This window comes from Podarcis gaigeae (assembly GCF_964106915.1).
Source record: "Podarcis gaigeae genome assembly, chromosome: 1".
NCBI lineage: Eukaryota > Metazoa > Chordata > Lepidosauria > Squamata > Lacertidae > Podarcis > Podarcis gaigeae.
Window position 1 is genome coordinate 16154987 of NC_139678.1, and position 14096 is coordinate 16169082.

The following is a 14096-nucleotide window of genomic DNA, read 5'->3' on the forward strand; positions in this document are numbered from 1 at the left end:
GCACGGGGAGGGCAGGGGGATAATAAATTTAACAACTGTATTAATTCACATGCCAGAATGTGGTCATGGGGGATTGGAATAAGTTGCCATAGGTAAATGAAACAGAACTCCAACCTTAAGGAAACAAGGAAGCTTGACCTGAGCTTTCAAAAGGTAAAGCATAGAAATTGCCAAAGCTGACCAAAAGCACATTCTTAATGAAAGCTAATTCTGTACTCAGAACTTTTAACATGTTATTCCCACCCATAATTCGGTTTAACCAGAGCAGCAAATTAAAATAATGCTAAAGTCATCGTAAAAAAGGCTTACCTGCAGATTTAATGAAACACTGCCAACATTTGAGGGGAGCAGGGCAGTACCATCAAAGTTACAACATTTCTAATATACCTTACCCAGTTAATTTGCATCGGCACAGAATGAAAACATACCTATAAAATATATTGTTAATTTGCTTCCTGATGTAAGCTCTTAGGCCTAAGAATTTCCCATATATTCTGTGCAGAGTAGTCTTAAGAAAATCTCTTTCTCGAGGATCTTCGCTGTCAAAGAGCTCTAAAAGCTGCAAGAGACGCACATTTACTTGTTTAATCTATTTCAGATTAATATGGATTTAAAGTTTGAAGATATATTCATTTTTAACCTCACCTGCAATACAAACTTCTGATCAATATATTTCTTAGCTATATTAGGTTGGAAATCTGGAGATTCTAAAAATCTTAAGAAAAATTCATAAACAAGCTGAAAAAGATCCACAAAAAAATTAGTTTTACAACAGAAATGCAACTTGAATTTTGAAAAGCAGTTAAAAATAGTACTCAGTTTTAAACACCATTTAAAGAAAAACTAAACAGCATTAATCGCTTCGACTTCCTAACTGTATACATTCCCTTAATGTTTTTTAATGAGCATAAACCACCCAGAACCTTCCCTGCCAAGCACCTCATAGGAGCTCAGTTACCTAGAGAAAGACACAAATTAAGGCTAATAGTTGCCAAAGCTGGGCTGAAACAAAACACAACTGCTGGTAAATCCCTGTTGGAAGAAAAAGAGGTGGGAAATTGAATTGAGCATACCTTGGCTGACCATATGCAACCCCCGGCCTTTATGCTATCCACCCCAATCCAACACTCGAATACTTTAGTTAAACCAGCTCAGTGTTGTGTGTACACTCTATTTGTGGGTTTTTGTTTATATAACAGTGGGCACCATGCACCTTACACTTTTAAAAAGAGCTTATGTTTCAAAGCTATAACCCTACAAGCCCAAAAAGGCCCAAATCAATTACTGTAATATACATTCACTTATATTTTTATGATTAAAGTATTACACTAAACCTACATTGACATAACCAAGTTACAGTTCATTAACATTTATGTCAAACTGCAGTCTTAAAAGGTGTAAGCTATCCATTAGAAACTTAGAACAGCAAACCAGTGTGCTGAGCGTTCAGATTTAAAACCTTTTGTTTTGCAGCAATTTAGTCCCTCTTTGTTTAGTCAGAGAAACGAAAAAAAATTATGTTTGTATAGTACCTGTAAGTGAGGCCAGGCGGCTTCTAAGGTTGGTTCATCCTCCTCTGGGTCAAATTCTGCTCCCGTTGGATTGGATGAAGGTGGTAGTGTGCGAAACATGTTAACTGCAAACTAAAAATCACATTTGTCTAAGTGGCATTATAAGAAAATCCCATTTAAAAACAAAACAAAAAAATTAAACAAGGACATCCTAACAAGTATAAATACACAGCAGAAAAAAATCTTATTCCAAATACCACCAAACAAGTTTTGCTATTCTGCATTTCTTTCTCCAAGTTTCTATCTCTCGCTACCCCAGAAATAATGTTCACTTCATTTGCTTTATATAAAGAAGGATCTTGCCTCTAGGACAAGTCCAGTAAACCAGAGGGAAAGAACACTGTATCTTGGAAGCTCTTCTGTAAATTACTGTCAAAAGGTTTTGTAATTATTTTTTAAGAATTCCCATGTATACTAGTATTCTGTTCACTATCAAGACTATTAAATGTTAAGAAGTGTTTTTAACTTTATTTAAAAGTTTGTTAAAGAAAAAATAAAAAGGGGAAAAGAAAATAACCAGCACATTAGCCATACCATAATATCAATATATTCATCTTAGTTTACACATACAGAGAGATACAATTGTACCTTGGTTTTCAAACAGCTTAGTTCTCAAACGTTTTGGCTCCCGAACGCTGCAAAGCCAGAAGTGACTGTTCCGGTTTGCGAACTATTTTTGGAAGATGAACGTCCAATGGGACTTCCACGGCTTCTGATTGAAAGCTCTTGCAGCCAATCAGAAGTCACGCTTTGGTTTCCGAACGTTTTGGAAGTCGAACTGACTTTCAGAACGGATTCTGTTTGACTTCCAAGGTACGACTGTATATGCTTTTGAAACCAAAGTATTAAGACGTATTTTTGTTCTAACTACCACACGCAGTCCTAAATAACAGTGCAGTCGTAAGTCTGCAAGTATGACCTGGGAAGACCCTGGTTTAAATCTTAGCTCAGGAATAAACTCACTGAGTAGGCATAAGCTAGACAAATATCCCTTAGCCCCAACATTTATCTGTAATAGGGGAATAAGACTGGCATACTTTACAGGATGTTTGTAATAGTTACTGTGATTTGGTTTACGATGCCATCAACAGAGAGACACCACCTGCTCTTTTTCCAATGAATTCTGGGGGAGACAGCAGGAGTCACAAAGTGGTGTCTGAGATGAGTAATGGAATCAGGAGCAACAACCATTAAACTTAAACCAGATGAATCAGAGATGCTTTCAATCAAAAATATGACTGGACTGGGTATAGGTGTATTTTCTTTGTTGAATGGAGTTCCATCTCCACTTAAGGATCAGACTAGCACTGTTTCTAGATGTTCAGATGATGGAAGTAGCCAGGGACGCTTTCTGCCAATTAGTTGGAACTCCAGCTGTGCCCTTTCCTAGAGAAGAGATCTTTTCTAGTTACTCAAGGTCTGCTGATATTCAAATAAAATTTACTGTAATGTGCCGTACAGGAAGTGGCCTCTGAAGCATATTCAGAAACTTTAAACTGGACCACAATGTAGCTGCTAGACTGCTGACAGGGGCATGCTTCACAGGTAAATCAATCTGATTTTATGCCATCGATGAAGGCTTCTAGTTGCTTTTCAGGCCTGATTCAAAGTACTGCTTCTAACTTTTAGGTCTCTAAGTGGTTTGGGACAGTAACGTCTCAAGGACCATCTTCTCCCATATGAACTTAATCCATACAATTATGTCATCTTCAGAAACTGTTCTGTGTGCTCTTTCACTTTCTAACGTGGGCTGGGCATGTAGGATAGGAGACCCAAGCATGACACGTTCTTAAACCAAAGCAGTTCTTAAACCAAAGCGCACTTTCCCTAATGAGGCTTCCCGCCGCTGGTGCCCTTCCACTTTTCGGCTTCTGTTTGTAAACCAAGGTAAAGTTTGTAAACCGGAACACTACTTCCGGTTTTGCAGGGTTTGTATACCGAACAGTTTGTAAACAGGGCTGTTCTTAAACTGAGGTACCACTTTAGTAACATCAAGGTTATAGGCTTTCCCCCTCACTAATGATTTTAGGATGGTATTTTCATGGAGGGCCTCTGGGCTGTGAAATAGTGATGTTGTTTGCTTTGTTAATTTTGCAAACAACCCCTCCCCCACACAAGTTAACTGCACATATCAGAGGATTTGGGGAGAAGACAACCTTTGTGATGCCCACAAGTAATGGGTTTGGCTAGCAAGCAATGCCAAAATTAGTGGATTATTAACTCTCTCTTTTGTAAATTTAGAACATACAAATGGACCATCGAGATTCTAGAAGTAAAAGCAGACTTTGAAAGACTGGAGTCAGATTTATACAATGCACTTGATGCTGCTGCAAGTATGGTGCTGTTACATTTTAGTTATAAAAGACAAGTCTGAAAGTGCAAAGTGAACTAAAAATCCAAGCCAGTGTGTTATGCAGGAAATGAAGTGTAAAGAAAACCCTTTTAAATCAGGGGTTCTTAATATTCCAACTGCAGCCTCCTTTTGAGGGTGAAAAAATACTGACCCCCATCAGAAAATGGCAGTGCAAGGGCAATGCCCGTTACAAAATGACATAATTTCCTCTTCTGAAATCAATATTACTTTTTGCCACATCAATTTCCTAGTAGCAGGGAGTCCCATAGCAAAGTACAGCACTGATTTTGGAGCACTGTGACTCACACATCCCATTCTTAATCTTATAATACATCATATGCAAATTTAATTATAGGTCACCTTTCGGGGCACAAAGTGGCTTACGTTTCAGTTTAGGTAAAATCTGAGAGGCATGTGGAAACAGGCAAAATATTTCTTCTCCTCTCTTGTCGTTCCCCTACTTCTCCCTTCACGCTTTACTTCTACCTTATTCCCTCCCCCCCTTAACTTCCCCCTTCTTTAATCTCTGGTCCTATCTTCTTGCTGTTAACGGCTTCCCTGTCTTATGCACTTCTTCTCTATTTCCAGTTTATTACTTTACTTTTAGAATATTTTAATATTAATACGTTTAAATATATTCATTTTACTTCTCATTTCCTCAAACAGTCCCTCTGGCCTCTTCCCTTCAGAAGATGGAGTCTTCCTGGCTCTACTGCAGACTCAGCAGGAAGAGAGAACCGGGGTGTTGAGTGTGCAATGTGAGAGTCAGAGAAAAGCAGAGGAGAGCTTGAAGACTCAGCAGTGGCCCTGGGTGCTTCTCCTCCCTCCTCTTCTCCTTCATGCAGTATGTTTCCTTTGCCTCCCTCCTTCCCACTTTCTTTCTTCTGTCGCACTTGGCCATTACCTCTTTCCTTTCTATCTAGTCCTCCAACATGGTGTGCTACAGCTTCACTCTTGCTTTGCTCTCCAACCAACTCCCACTGCCCCACATGCCTATGTAGTGCACATGTAGGGAGCTGCCCCTGCAAGCATTCAGCCCACCAAAAGGGCTACTGCATGACAAGTAGGCTGAGGCCCACGGTTTGAGGAGCACAGTTCTAGAACCTAGAGAGCTTCCATTATGGGGAGTTTACTCAGAAACAAAAAGGTTGTTTAAAATAAATAAATAAATTACATTTAAATCACTTACCATATGTACTACTTCTGGGTAAATGGGCTCAGTGATTACATTGCGGTTATGCGTGATGTACTCTACCATTTCACTTAAAGCTGCTCTTTTTACTTCCTTCCACTTCAGGTCACTTAGTGGATCAGAAACGAAGTCGAAGAGGACGCAACATTGTCGCAACTTCTGAATAAAAAGCTTTTCTTGCTCTCCAGGGGGGACATCTGAAAGGAGTGAAAATATTGCGTTATTGCCGTATTGTGTTTATGCAGTACAGTCTTTATTGTCTGTAAAATATTGTATTGTGGAAGACTGCAATGAACTTCCCGAAGAGATAACGATTTAGCTGTAAAAGTTTTGTGCCATAGGTAGTGTATAATCTATTTTTCCAGCCTCTCTATTTACTTATATAGACATGTATCGTGTACTTTTCTCATTATTAATCGTTACACATTTGTAACTAGAAAAACGGGGTGTTTGCTTATGCAGTGGTAAAACACAGGACATGAAGTTCACCTAGGACAAGTTAGCTCTATAGTTTAGAGCAAATAAAACTATGTATAGATGGGAATGCTGGCTTGGCTTCATTTCCACACATTTGAACCCCATGTTGGGCCCAAGATTCTTGCATTGCAGGGGGTTGGACTAGATGACTCTAGTGATCCCTTCCAACTCTACATTTCTATAATTCTATGAATCTGGCTACATACTGCAGAATAGAGCAGTGGAGTCCTTAGGTTGTAAAACAGACAGTACCATTTCAGGTGGCAGGTGGGGAAATCACATTTTTAATGCTTTCCTATACAGTAATCTCCCTATAAATATAGAAATGTGATAAAATGTTATCTTTAATATGTTGAGTTTCCTGCTTCTTGCAGCTTTTGTTTTAAATGCAGAGGAATATTCAAAAAGGACACTGCCCACCAGAAAATCGAGGTTGTACAGTCCATTCTTATCATCTCAGGGTTCAAGACCAGGCCTCAGTCTCAAGAGTGAGGTAGGATTTCTAGTGACAAGACAGTAATGTCTTGCTTGTAAAACTCAAGTCTCGTTTACTAGCACATATATAGCAATTTCAAGCAATGTCTTCTTGCGTAAATTAGAAAACATCTAGCTTTCATCTGTGCTAAAGAAACATTTTGCACATTTTAACAGGGAAGCTTTGAGAAGTCAGCACTTTTCTGAAAATACAGGAAATGAGACTCCCCGTGCTGATACCTTCAATTTACACATGTGTAAAAAGGCAAAGTTCCTTGAAAATTTAAGTTACTCATACCTTCTAGTTCAGCATGTAATGTCTTGTGCAAGCAATTTACAAAATATATTAACTGAGCAACCAAAAATGCCAAGTCAATTAAAAAGTTTTATTCTGGGCAAAGAAAGATAGCTTTTATTAAAATTCCACGTATCTAGCAATTCTAAGCTGCATCTTCAAAATAAATAAAAGCATCAACTTAACCGAACAGTCTAGAAGGCACACACTGCAAAGTGAAATTCAATTACAGCTTTCGTCAGTGTTACTAGGAGACCATTGATAGCAAAGAGCTTGGTAACCACAAAGAAGGTGCTAGATGACAGCTATTTAAGAACAGAACACCATTCTTATGACGGCTGGCAGGGTAAGAGCCTCAATTTAGCCAATTCTAAGACCCCAAACAACTAAATATAAAGTAACACGGGTACCAAACTCACAACATGGAAATTATTTTAAAGACATTTGACACTCCTGCAAAAGTTTAACTTTAAATTATCTGCTTTTGGTACCTTTTGTCACTTCACATTTATTTAAAATATTTATAAGTTGCAGCTTCTGATAAAGAGGTGTGCAACCTGCAGAATTGACAGGATTTGACTCCCCCATTAATCACTTGAATGGGTCGTTCAACCTTCCCACGCTAACTGGGTGCCCCAGTTCCCTGCTGAGAACAGGTGCATGCAGTCAAAGCAGAACTTAACTCCACCCTTCTGCCCACCAACTGACATCACAAGGGGTGTCAGCTGATGGGCAGGTGGGCACATTGGTCAAAGGCCTGGAAACGATGCCTTATGAGGAACGGCTAAGGGAGCTGGGCATGTTTAGCCTGGAGAAGAGGAGGTTAAGGGGTGATATGATAGCCATGTTCAAATATATAAAAGGATGTCACATAGAGGAGGGAGAAAGGTTGTTTTCTGCTGCTCCAGAGAAGTGGACACGGAGCAATGGATCCAAACTACAAGAAAGAAGATTCCACCTAAACATTAGGAAGAACTTCCTGACAGTAAGAGCTATTGGACAGTGGAATTTGCTGCCAAGGAGTGTGGCGGAGTCTCCTTCTTTGGAGGTCTTTAAGCAGAGGCTTGACAACCATATGTCAGGAGTGCTCTGATGGTGTTTCCTGCTTGGCAGGGGGTTGGACTCGATGGCCCTTGTGGTCTCTTCCAACTCTATGATTCTATGATCTTGGGACTCAAGATTGGCCTTAGGCCAGAGGTTCCTCACTCCTGGGCTAGAGATTGCAATGGCAATTCGAGATAGCCAACGGGCTCACCAGTTGGTCACGGACTGTGGTTGATTGTTGTTAGAGAATATAATTCCTGTTGATGCTAAACCAATCAGAACATCCCACACAGTGTATAGCATCTGCTTATGCAACAACCATTCTATGGTCTAACATGAATTACAATCACCATTCCACATGCCATACGTCTCTTGAAACACACCGACTGTATGAACACAACGGGTAAAATGTGTGACAGGATGGGGCTAATCCTGGCCAGGTGATCATAAGCATACACTAGCTGAGATGCAATATTTTACAAATGACCTAAATGGCTCCCATGGCTCCAATGCAATAGGACGGCTGAATAACCTCTGCAGAAGCACAGGATTTGGATGTTGTTTAAACTGGAGCTATTTAAACTTATTCTGTCTGTCTGTCTATGAATGAATGAACATATGAAAGGTTGTTTGGAGATAAAAAAATAAACTGAATAAATGGGCAGACACTTTTCTGCGCACAAGAAAGCTATTTTTACCCAGGAAAGGAAACAAAAAATGTAAAATAATAAATGTTCTGCTAATTTCTGCAGACCTAAATGAGAACTATTTTAAAACTCTCTATCAATGGTATTTAATGCCTAATAAACTGAACTTAATATATAAGGATCAGATAAATGCTGGAGAAGTGGATTAAATAAAGCAGATTACATACACATCTTTGGGAATTGTTCTCAAATAGAAATATCCTGGAAATCTGTTCAGGCTAATATCTCTGATATGTTAGGATATCATATACATTTGGGACCTAAACTATAGCTGCTTGGTTATCTAAAAGATGTTATTCTGGAAAATGAGCAAGAAAGAATATTTGACCTTCTAAGTACTAAGATTATAATAGCTAAAAAATGGAAAAAGCCTATCTCCTACTATATCTGAATGGATTGAGAAAATATGGTCCATAGTCACTATGATTAAGCTAACTTATTACAAAAGAATACATATTAAGCAACGCAGCTGGTTTATGGAAAAATCCGTATTTTAAGAAATGTTTTAGAACAATGTTCAATGACAGTGTCCAATCTTGTGCTGCTTTCCACCTGCTTAACAGTATTTCATTATGCTCTTCATCTTTTGTTCATTTTGTTTATTAGTAAAAATAAAAAAGGTATCTACTAGTGTTAGAAAAAAGTGGGGAAGAGAACTGCAAGGAAGTCTAATTTCAGTTTAAGTTTCAATCAAGATATGTCCTGGGTTAAAACTAGAACAAACGAATGAAGGAATAGTAGAAGAAAATGGAGCTCCTTCCATTCATTGCACATTTAACTACTGCCTTAAAAACCTTCTAAATAATATAAGGAAAAATGGTGGCGGTTCTTATTTATCAATAAAGATGCAACAGCGGCCAGTTTTGCTTTGTAAAGTATGTCAAAAATCAAGATGAAGTTTGACATAATGTGGAAATACGATTCTGAGAAATGGTGTTCAGAGAAACCACACAAATATTTGAAAGCTACTCTGCAGAGAAACACTCTAAACTGCAAGTGAAACCACTAAAAATGAATGTGACTTTAAGTACAAATATCATTGGAAATTTTAAAAAGATGCCAGTTCAGATAATCAGACAGGCAGAGTGTAGAAAAGCTAGCTGAGTGAGGGAAAGTAAACAAAATGTACAAAGCCAGATTTTAGCCCTAAAGCAAACCTGACATTTTATCTAGCACCTGAAAGAGTTTCACAGAAAAACAACTCTGCCACTTCTCCTGAGTTCTACTACACTTTTAGCGTGTGCTCATTTCTTCCTCAAGAAGGCTTCTTCACTGCCCTTTACTTTAAAAAGGGACTGCTCAAGCTCATTACCTTTTGTAAAGCACTGTAAATTACTTTAATATGATTTTCCTAATATCCTGTGATCTGAGCGACTCTAGGCAGCCTACTCATTCAGCAGGACACAGGTAGAAAACCAGTTAAATAATTATTCAAGTGTCCTTTTGCCCAACTACAGCTTAAATGCAACAAAAAAACACAGTTAAGCCGTTTGTCCTCTAGACACCAGCAAAATGACTAACTCGAAACAAAAATAGAAAGTTACTTTTCTTCCCACACAGCCCTGATGGCATGCTGAAAAGAGTTTTCAAGTGCAAGACCAGACAGGCATTGCACTAATATTCTAGTGCATGAGCGCTGGTAAAGGACATTCGCAGGGTCTCCTGCTCTTGCTGAAATTAAGCAAGAAAGAAGCATTCTGTTGTAGCCAATAGACTAAGATGCAGTGCCTACATTTGTAGTGCCCACAGCAATTTACAGATCTGTCCAATGACTCCAGAATGGTGGGCAACCTCCGTTTTAGTGGGCTGTGAATTCAAGAAAGCTTCATTTTGTTGTAAATTAACATTTTTGCATGGCGAGCGTTCACAAAGCGGGACCTGCATGTATACAATTTGAGTGATTTGGTGGCGGCTGTATGTGCCTCTTCTGATGGATTTATGTGAGTAGAAGTGAGTGATATTGAATGAGTAGTAGGCACAATAGTTTGACGAACAGTCCTCCAAAAGAGCCCAGATCTAGATTATTTTAAGATATTGAAATGGACAACTTTCACTTCATGATTAGTGCCAGTTTTCCATAAATACATAAGGCTGCATCCAATGAAGTAATCTCGTTTGCACAAGGACTTCTGTAGGGTCTGAAAGTATTAGCCATGATAGTAAGAAACGGCATTTGACAACTTGAGTTGGTGAAAGGATAATGAGGTTACACCCAAAATGCCTCACCTACATAAATACTGATAATGTTAAAAAAAAACCACCTAATCATGCTGTGCAGCCTTAAGTGGAAGTGATGCATAATTTATTCCAAATAAAAAAATTAATCATGAAAAACTGTATTCTTCTGAAAAAAAGCATAATGGCAAGTGTGGTAGACAAAGCTTTCCTGCTTAATCATATGTTACTACTACCAGAGCATTGTGTAAAAAGAATTGAAGACAATGGAAAAAAGATTCTGATTAGTACAACATGAGATTCCTTATTGGAAAGAGGACATTTTTATATTTGTGCTAACTTGTGAGAATATTGTTTCAAGATGTCTCTGCGGCATTGTGTCACCATGGAAACCATAAAATGTATAGCATCCAAAAGGCTCTTCTTTCTACGTATGGTAGGGCCGTGGTAAGTTGTAAATCTGGTTCTCTGATAAGGGGGGACAGGACTGGAAAGGATCTACTTGCACACTCAAACATGTAACATTTTTGGGGCAAGCGCACTGAAGCAATTCTTCATAAAATATTACTGCTACAGTGGTTTATGTTATATATACATATTTTAAAGTAATCAAAGCATCTTGTGCTGAAGTTGATAGCATATGTTCATATGAAATAAGGAATGCCACAAAATACTTTGTTGTCTCCTGAGTATTTTTTTTTAATTATGTAAATTTCTTCTATTCTTCATGGCCTGTAATCAGTTATGTTTCAGGTTACCATGGGTACTTTGATCACATATATATACATCATTAAAACCTGAAGAACACTACACCTGGATTTCTCAAGGAGATCATCTTCTGAGAAGCCCTCATGAAGAAGCAGACTCTCTTGCCAGTCAGTCAGTCAGTTTATACCTTATGATCAATATTAGCCAGGGCAATAGAAAGTTCAAATAGGACTTATAAAAAAAAACTTTTTTTTCTTATTTGACTAGAAACCACATAAATGTAGTCAGACTGTCGTGATCAGCTACAAATCCAGACTAGTAGAGATCTTAATACAGACACAATCCTGATCCTAACTAGGATCATCCCATAGGATACACAAATGTGGAGATATGGTTCCAGCAAATTTTATAGCACAAGAACAGTGAAAATATCTTAACATGTGCATGTGAACTGGGAAGCCAATAAATGCGGTAGTATCACATCCCATCTATTTGCAGAGGAACAGAGACTTGGACCATCACTCAACCTCATGACTTTGCTTGGGAAAGTTATACTTCTATTTATAATGGAAAACAAACAGTCTAACTTCTTTTATTTTTGTTTTACCTGCTCTATAGTAAAATATATATCTTATAAATAAATAACTTCACACACATTTCCCCTAAGCAACCATTGTGTCAGAAAAAGTAACAGGCGAAGTAGTCCTCAAACACCTATCTTAGAAAGCAAATGCTGCTAACCAGTTGGGAAGGTATAATTTTTTCAGTAGGACTGATCAACCACAATCACCACAGCCAACAATCAGGACAGGCACGGGGCTAATGCAGACACTTTCATGCCTCCAGTAACTTCTGAACATCACCGGTCAAAACTGACTGAAAGTTACCCAAGTATGGGACATTCTAATTTTTAAAACCATAACCCCCCCTCCACAGCTCCCCCACCTGAACTACTGCAAATAAGTAATTTTGTCTCTCAAGTATTTGATATGTAATCAGGCTCAAATCCTTCTCTCTATTTGTGTATAGGATTGGGGGGGGGAGGCTATGTTTTTATGTATACTCAACCAAAATGTGATACACACGCTCGGGTTAGAGCTGCAAATATAAGCAAATAAAATATGCAATCTGGTAAAGAACATAGGTCATCATTAACTGATATAGATTTTATCATCCTGAATAATTTAAAATGTACAGTGGTACCTCGGGTTAAGAACTTCATTCGTTCTGGAGGTCCGTTCTTAACCTGAAACTGTTCTTAACCTGAGGTGCCACTTTAGCTAATGGGGCCTCCCACTGCCGCTGCACGATTTCTGTTCTCATCCTGAAGCAAAGTTCTTAACCCGAGGTACTATTTCTGGGTTAGCGGAGTCCGTAACCTGAAGTGTCTGTAACCCGAGGTACCACTGTACATAAACACGATAGCACAAGAATGATGAACATGTGATGAACATGCCCTCCTAAACCAGCTATTATATATACAAACTTGCTCATTTTTCAAATATTTATTACAACTAGGGGCCTCAAATGCTGCAAGTAGTCCAGGCCTCTCTGGACCTCTGAGATGGTCTAAAGACAAGTTATAGAGGGCAAAAGATTAACAATCTCTAAGCACAATGCTCAGAGACTCTTGAGTGTCCCATGGACTGCAAGAAGATCAAACCTATCCATTCTTAAGAAAATCAGCCCTGAGTGCTCACTGGAAGGACAGATCGTGAAGCTGAGGCTCCAATACTCTGGCCACCTCATGAGAAGAGAAGACTCCTTGGAAAAGACCCTGATGTTGGGAAAGATTGAGGGCACAAGGAGAAGGGGACGGCAGAGGTCAAGATGGTTGGACAGTGTTCTCGAAGCTACCAGCATGAGTTTGACCCAACTGCGGGAGGCAGTGGAAGACAGGAGTGCCTGACAAAGCTCAGTCATATAGGCTAATTTATAGAAATTTTTAGAGAAGGCACTGGTTTATTTTCAGTAGGAGAAAAAAAATGGAAGACGGGAATTAAACTAAACTAAAACCGGGTATTAATAGAAATAGCAATGCAATTGCAATGCACACAGTTGATTCAACAAGACAATTATTTTAGATTTCTAAACTCTGAAGAAAGAAGACTCAGCCTTCACTACATCCCAATCAGAATTCTGTGGCACTCCTAGCCTGAATTTCTAAGTCCTAGTCTGATGCATCATTTTACTATGTGAAGTTACAGAAGAGTTCCAGTTTTTATAAATTCCAACAATGGGTGCGCGAGTTCGGAGAGATAGTAGATAAGTGTTGTTATATTTGTGCTTCCTGTTCATTACTGAGATTCTCAGATCATGGTCACTGCGTGGGAGGCTGATGCTTGAAAGACTTTTACATTGTAGCTGTTCCAAGCAGCAGCCATAACATGGGTCTCTCTCACCACACAGATTGCTTGCATAGCATGGAAATCATGGGTGCTGAATGCTATGGTCCCTGCAATATAAGAAAAAAAGTGGCAGTGAGGAGGAGGAGGAGGAGGAGGAAGAGGAAGAGGAAGAAGAAGAAACTAGAATAATGGTTCACAATGGAATGTTTAGGAATTGCTGATCCAACAGCCAAGGTACTCAGAAACCTAGTTGCCTGGTAGCTTCAAGTGATATATCTGTAAGCAACAATCTGAACATTGATCAGAATCTTGAGTCTTTTAGAGTATAGTCTTCATTAGGGGTTATGTAATGGCTGTGCAGGACACAAGGGAGTGACTCTTCACTATTCTCCCTCTACCCAGCATCACACCTAATGGTTTTCAGTACCACCAATAGTTCTGACAGAAGGGTTTTGACCCTCTAGCCTAGAACCTTCTCCCTCCAATTCTGCATCTCCATGTGCCTTTCGGATATTTCAGTGCTTTGTCATCGTTTCAAACCCCTTCCGAGCACAATTCAAAGTGTTGGTACTGACCTTTGAAGCCCTAAACGGCCTCGGCCCCGTATACCTGAAGGAGTGTCTCCACCACCATCATTCACTGAGGTCCCACTTGTGAGGGTCTTCTGGCGGTTCCCTCACTGTGAGAAGTGACGTTACAGGGAACCAGGCAGAGGGCCTTCTCGGCAGTGGCACCCTCTCTGTGGAACACAC

General features: G+C 39.2%; 1 protein-coding gene across 9 annotated transcripts in view; it reads right to left on the minus strand.

Moving 5' to 3' along the window:
• The window catches only part of PPP2R5C (protein phosphatase 2 regulatory subunit B'gamma), a 74119-nt gene that overhangs the window by 20904 nt on the left and 39119 nt on the right, over window positions 1-14096 (minus strand). For 6 of the 9 annotated variants that reach the window (XM_083734732.1, XM_083734734.1, XM_083734739.1 and 3 more), the window contains 4 exons: window positions 5114-5313; window positions 1533-1643; window positions 646-738; window positions 429-559 (listed from right to left, as the gene is read on the minus strand). In XM_083734732.1, coding sequence (XP_083590858.1) covers window positions 429-559; window positions 646-738; window positions 1533-1643; window positions 5114-5313 — 535 coding nt within the window. The remainder of the gene's footprint in view (window positions 1-428; window positions 560-645; window positions 739-1532; window positions 1644-5113; window positions 5314-14096) is intronic. The other 3 variants (XM_083734736.1, XM_083734733.1, XM_083734737.1) reach the window with 1 other exon arrangement.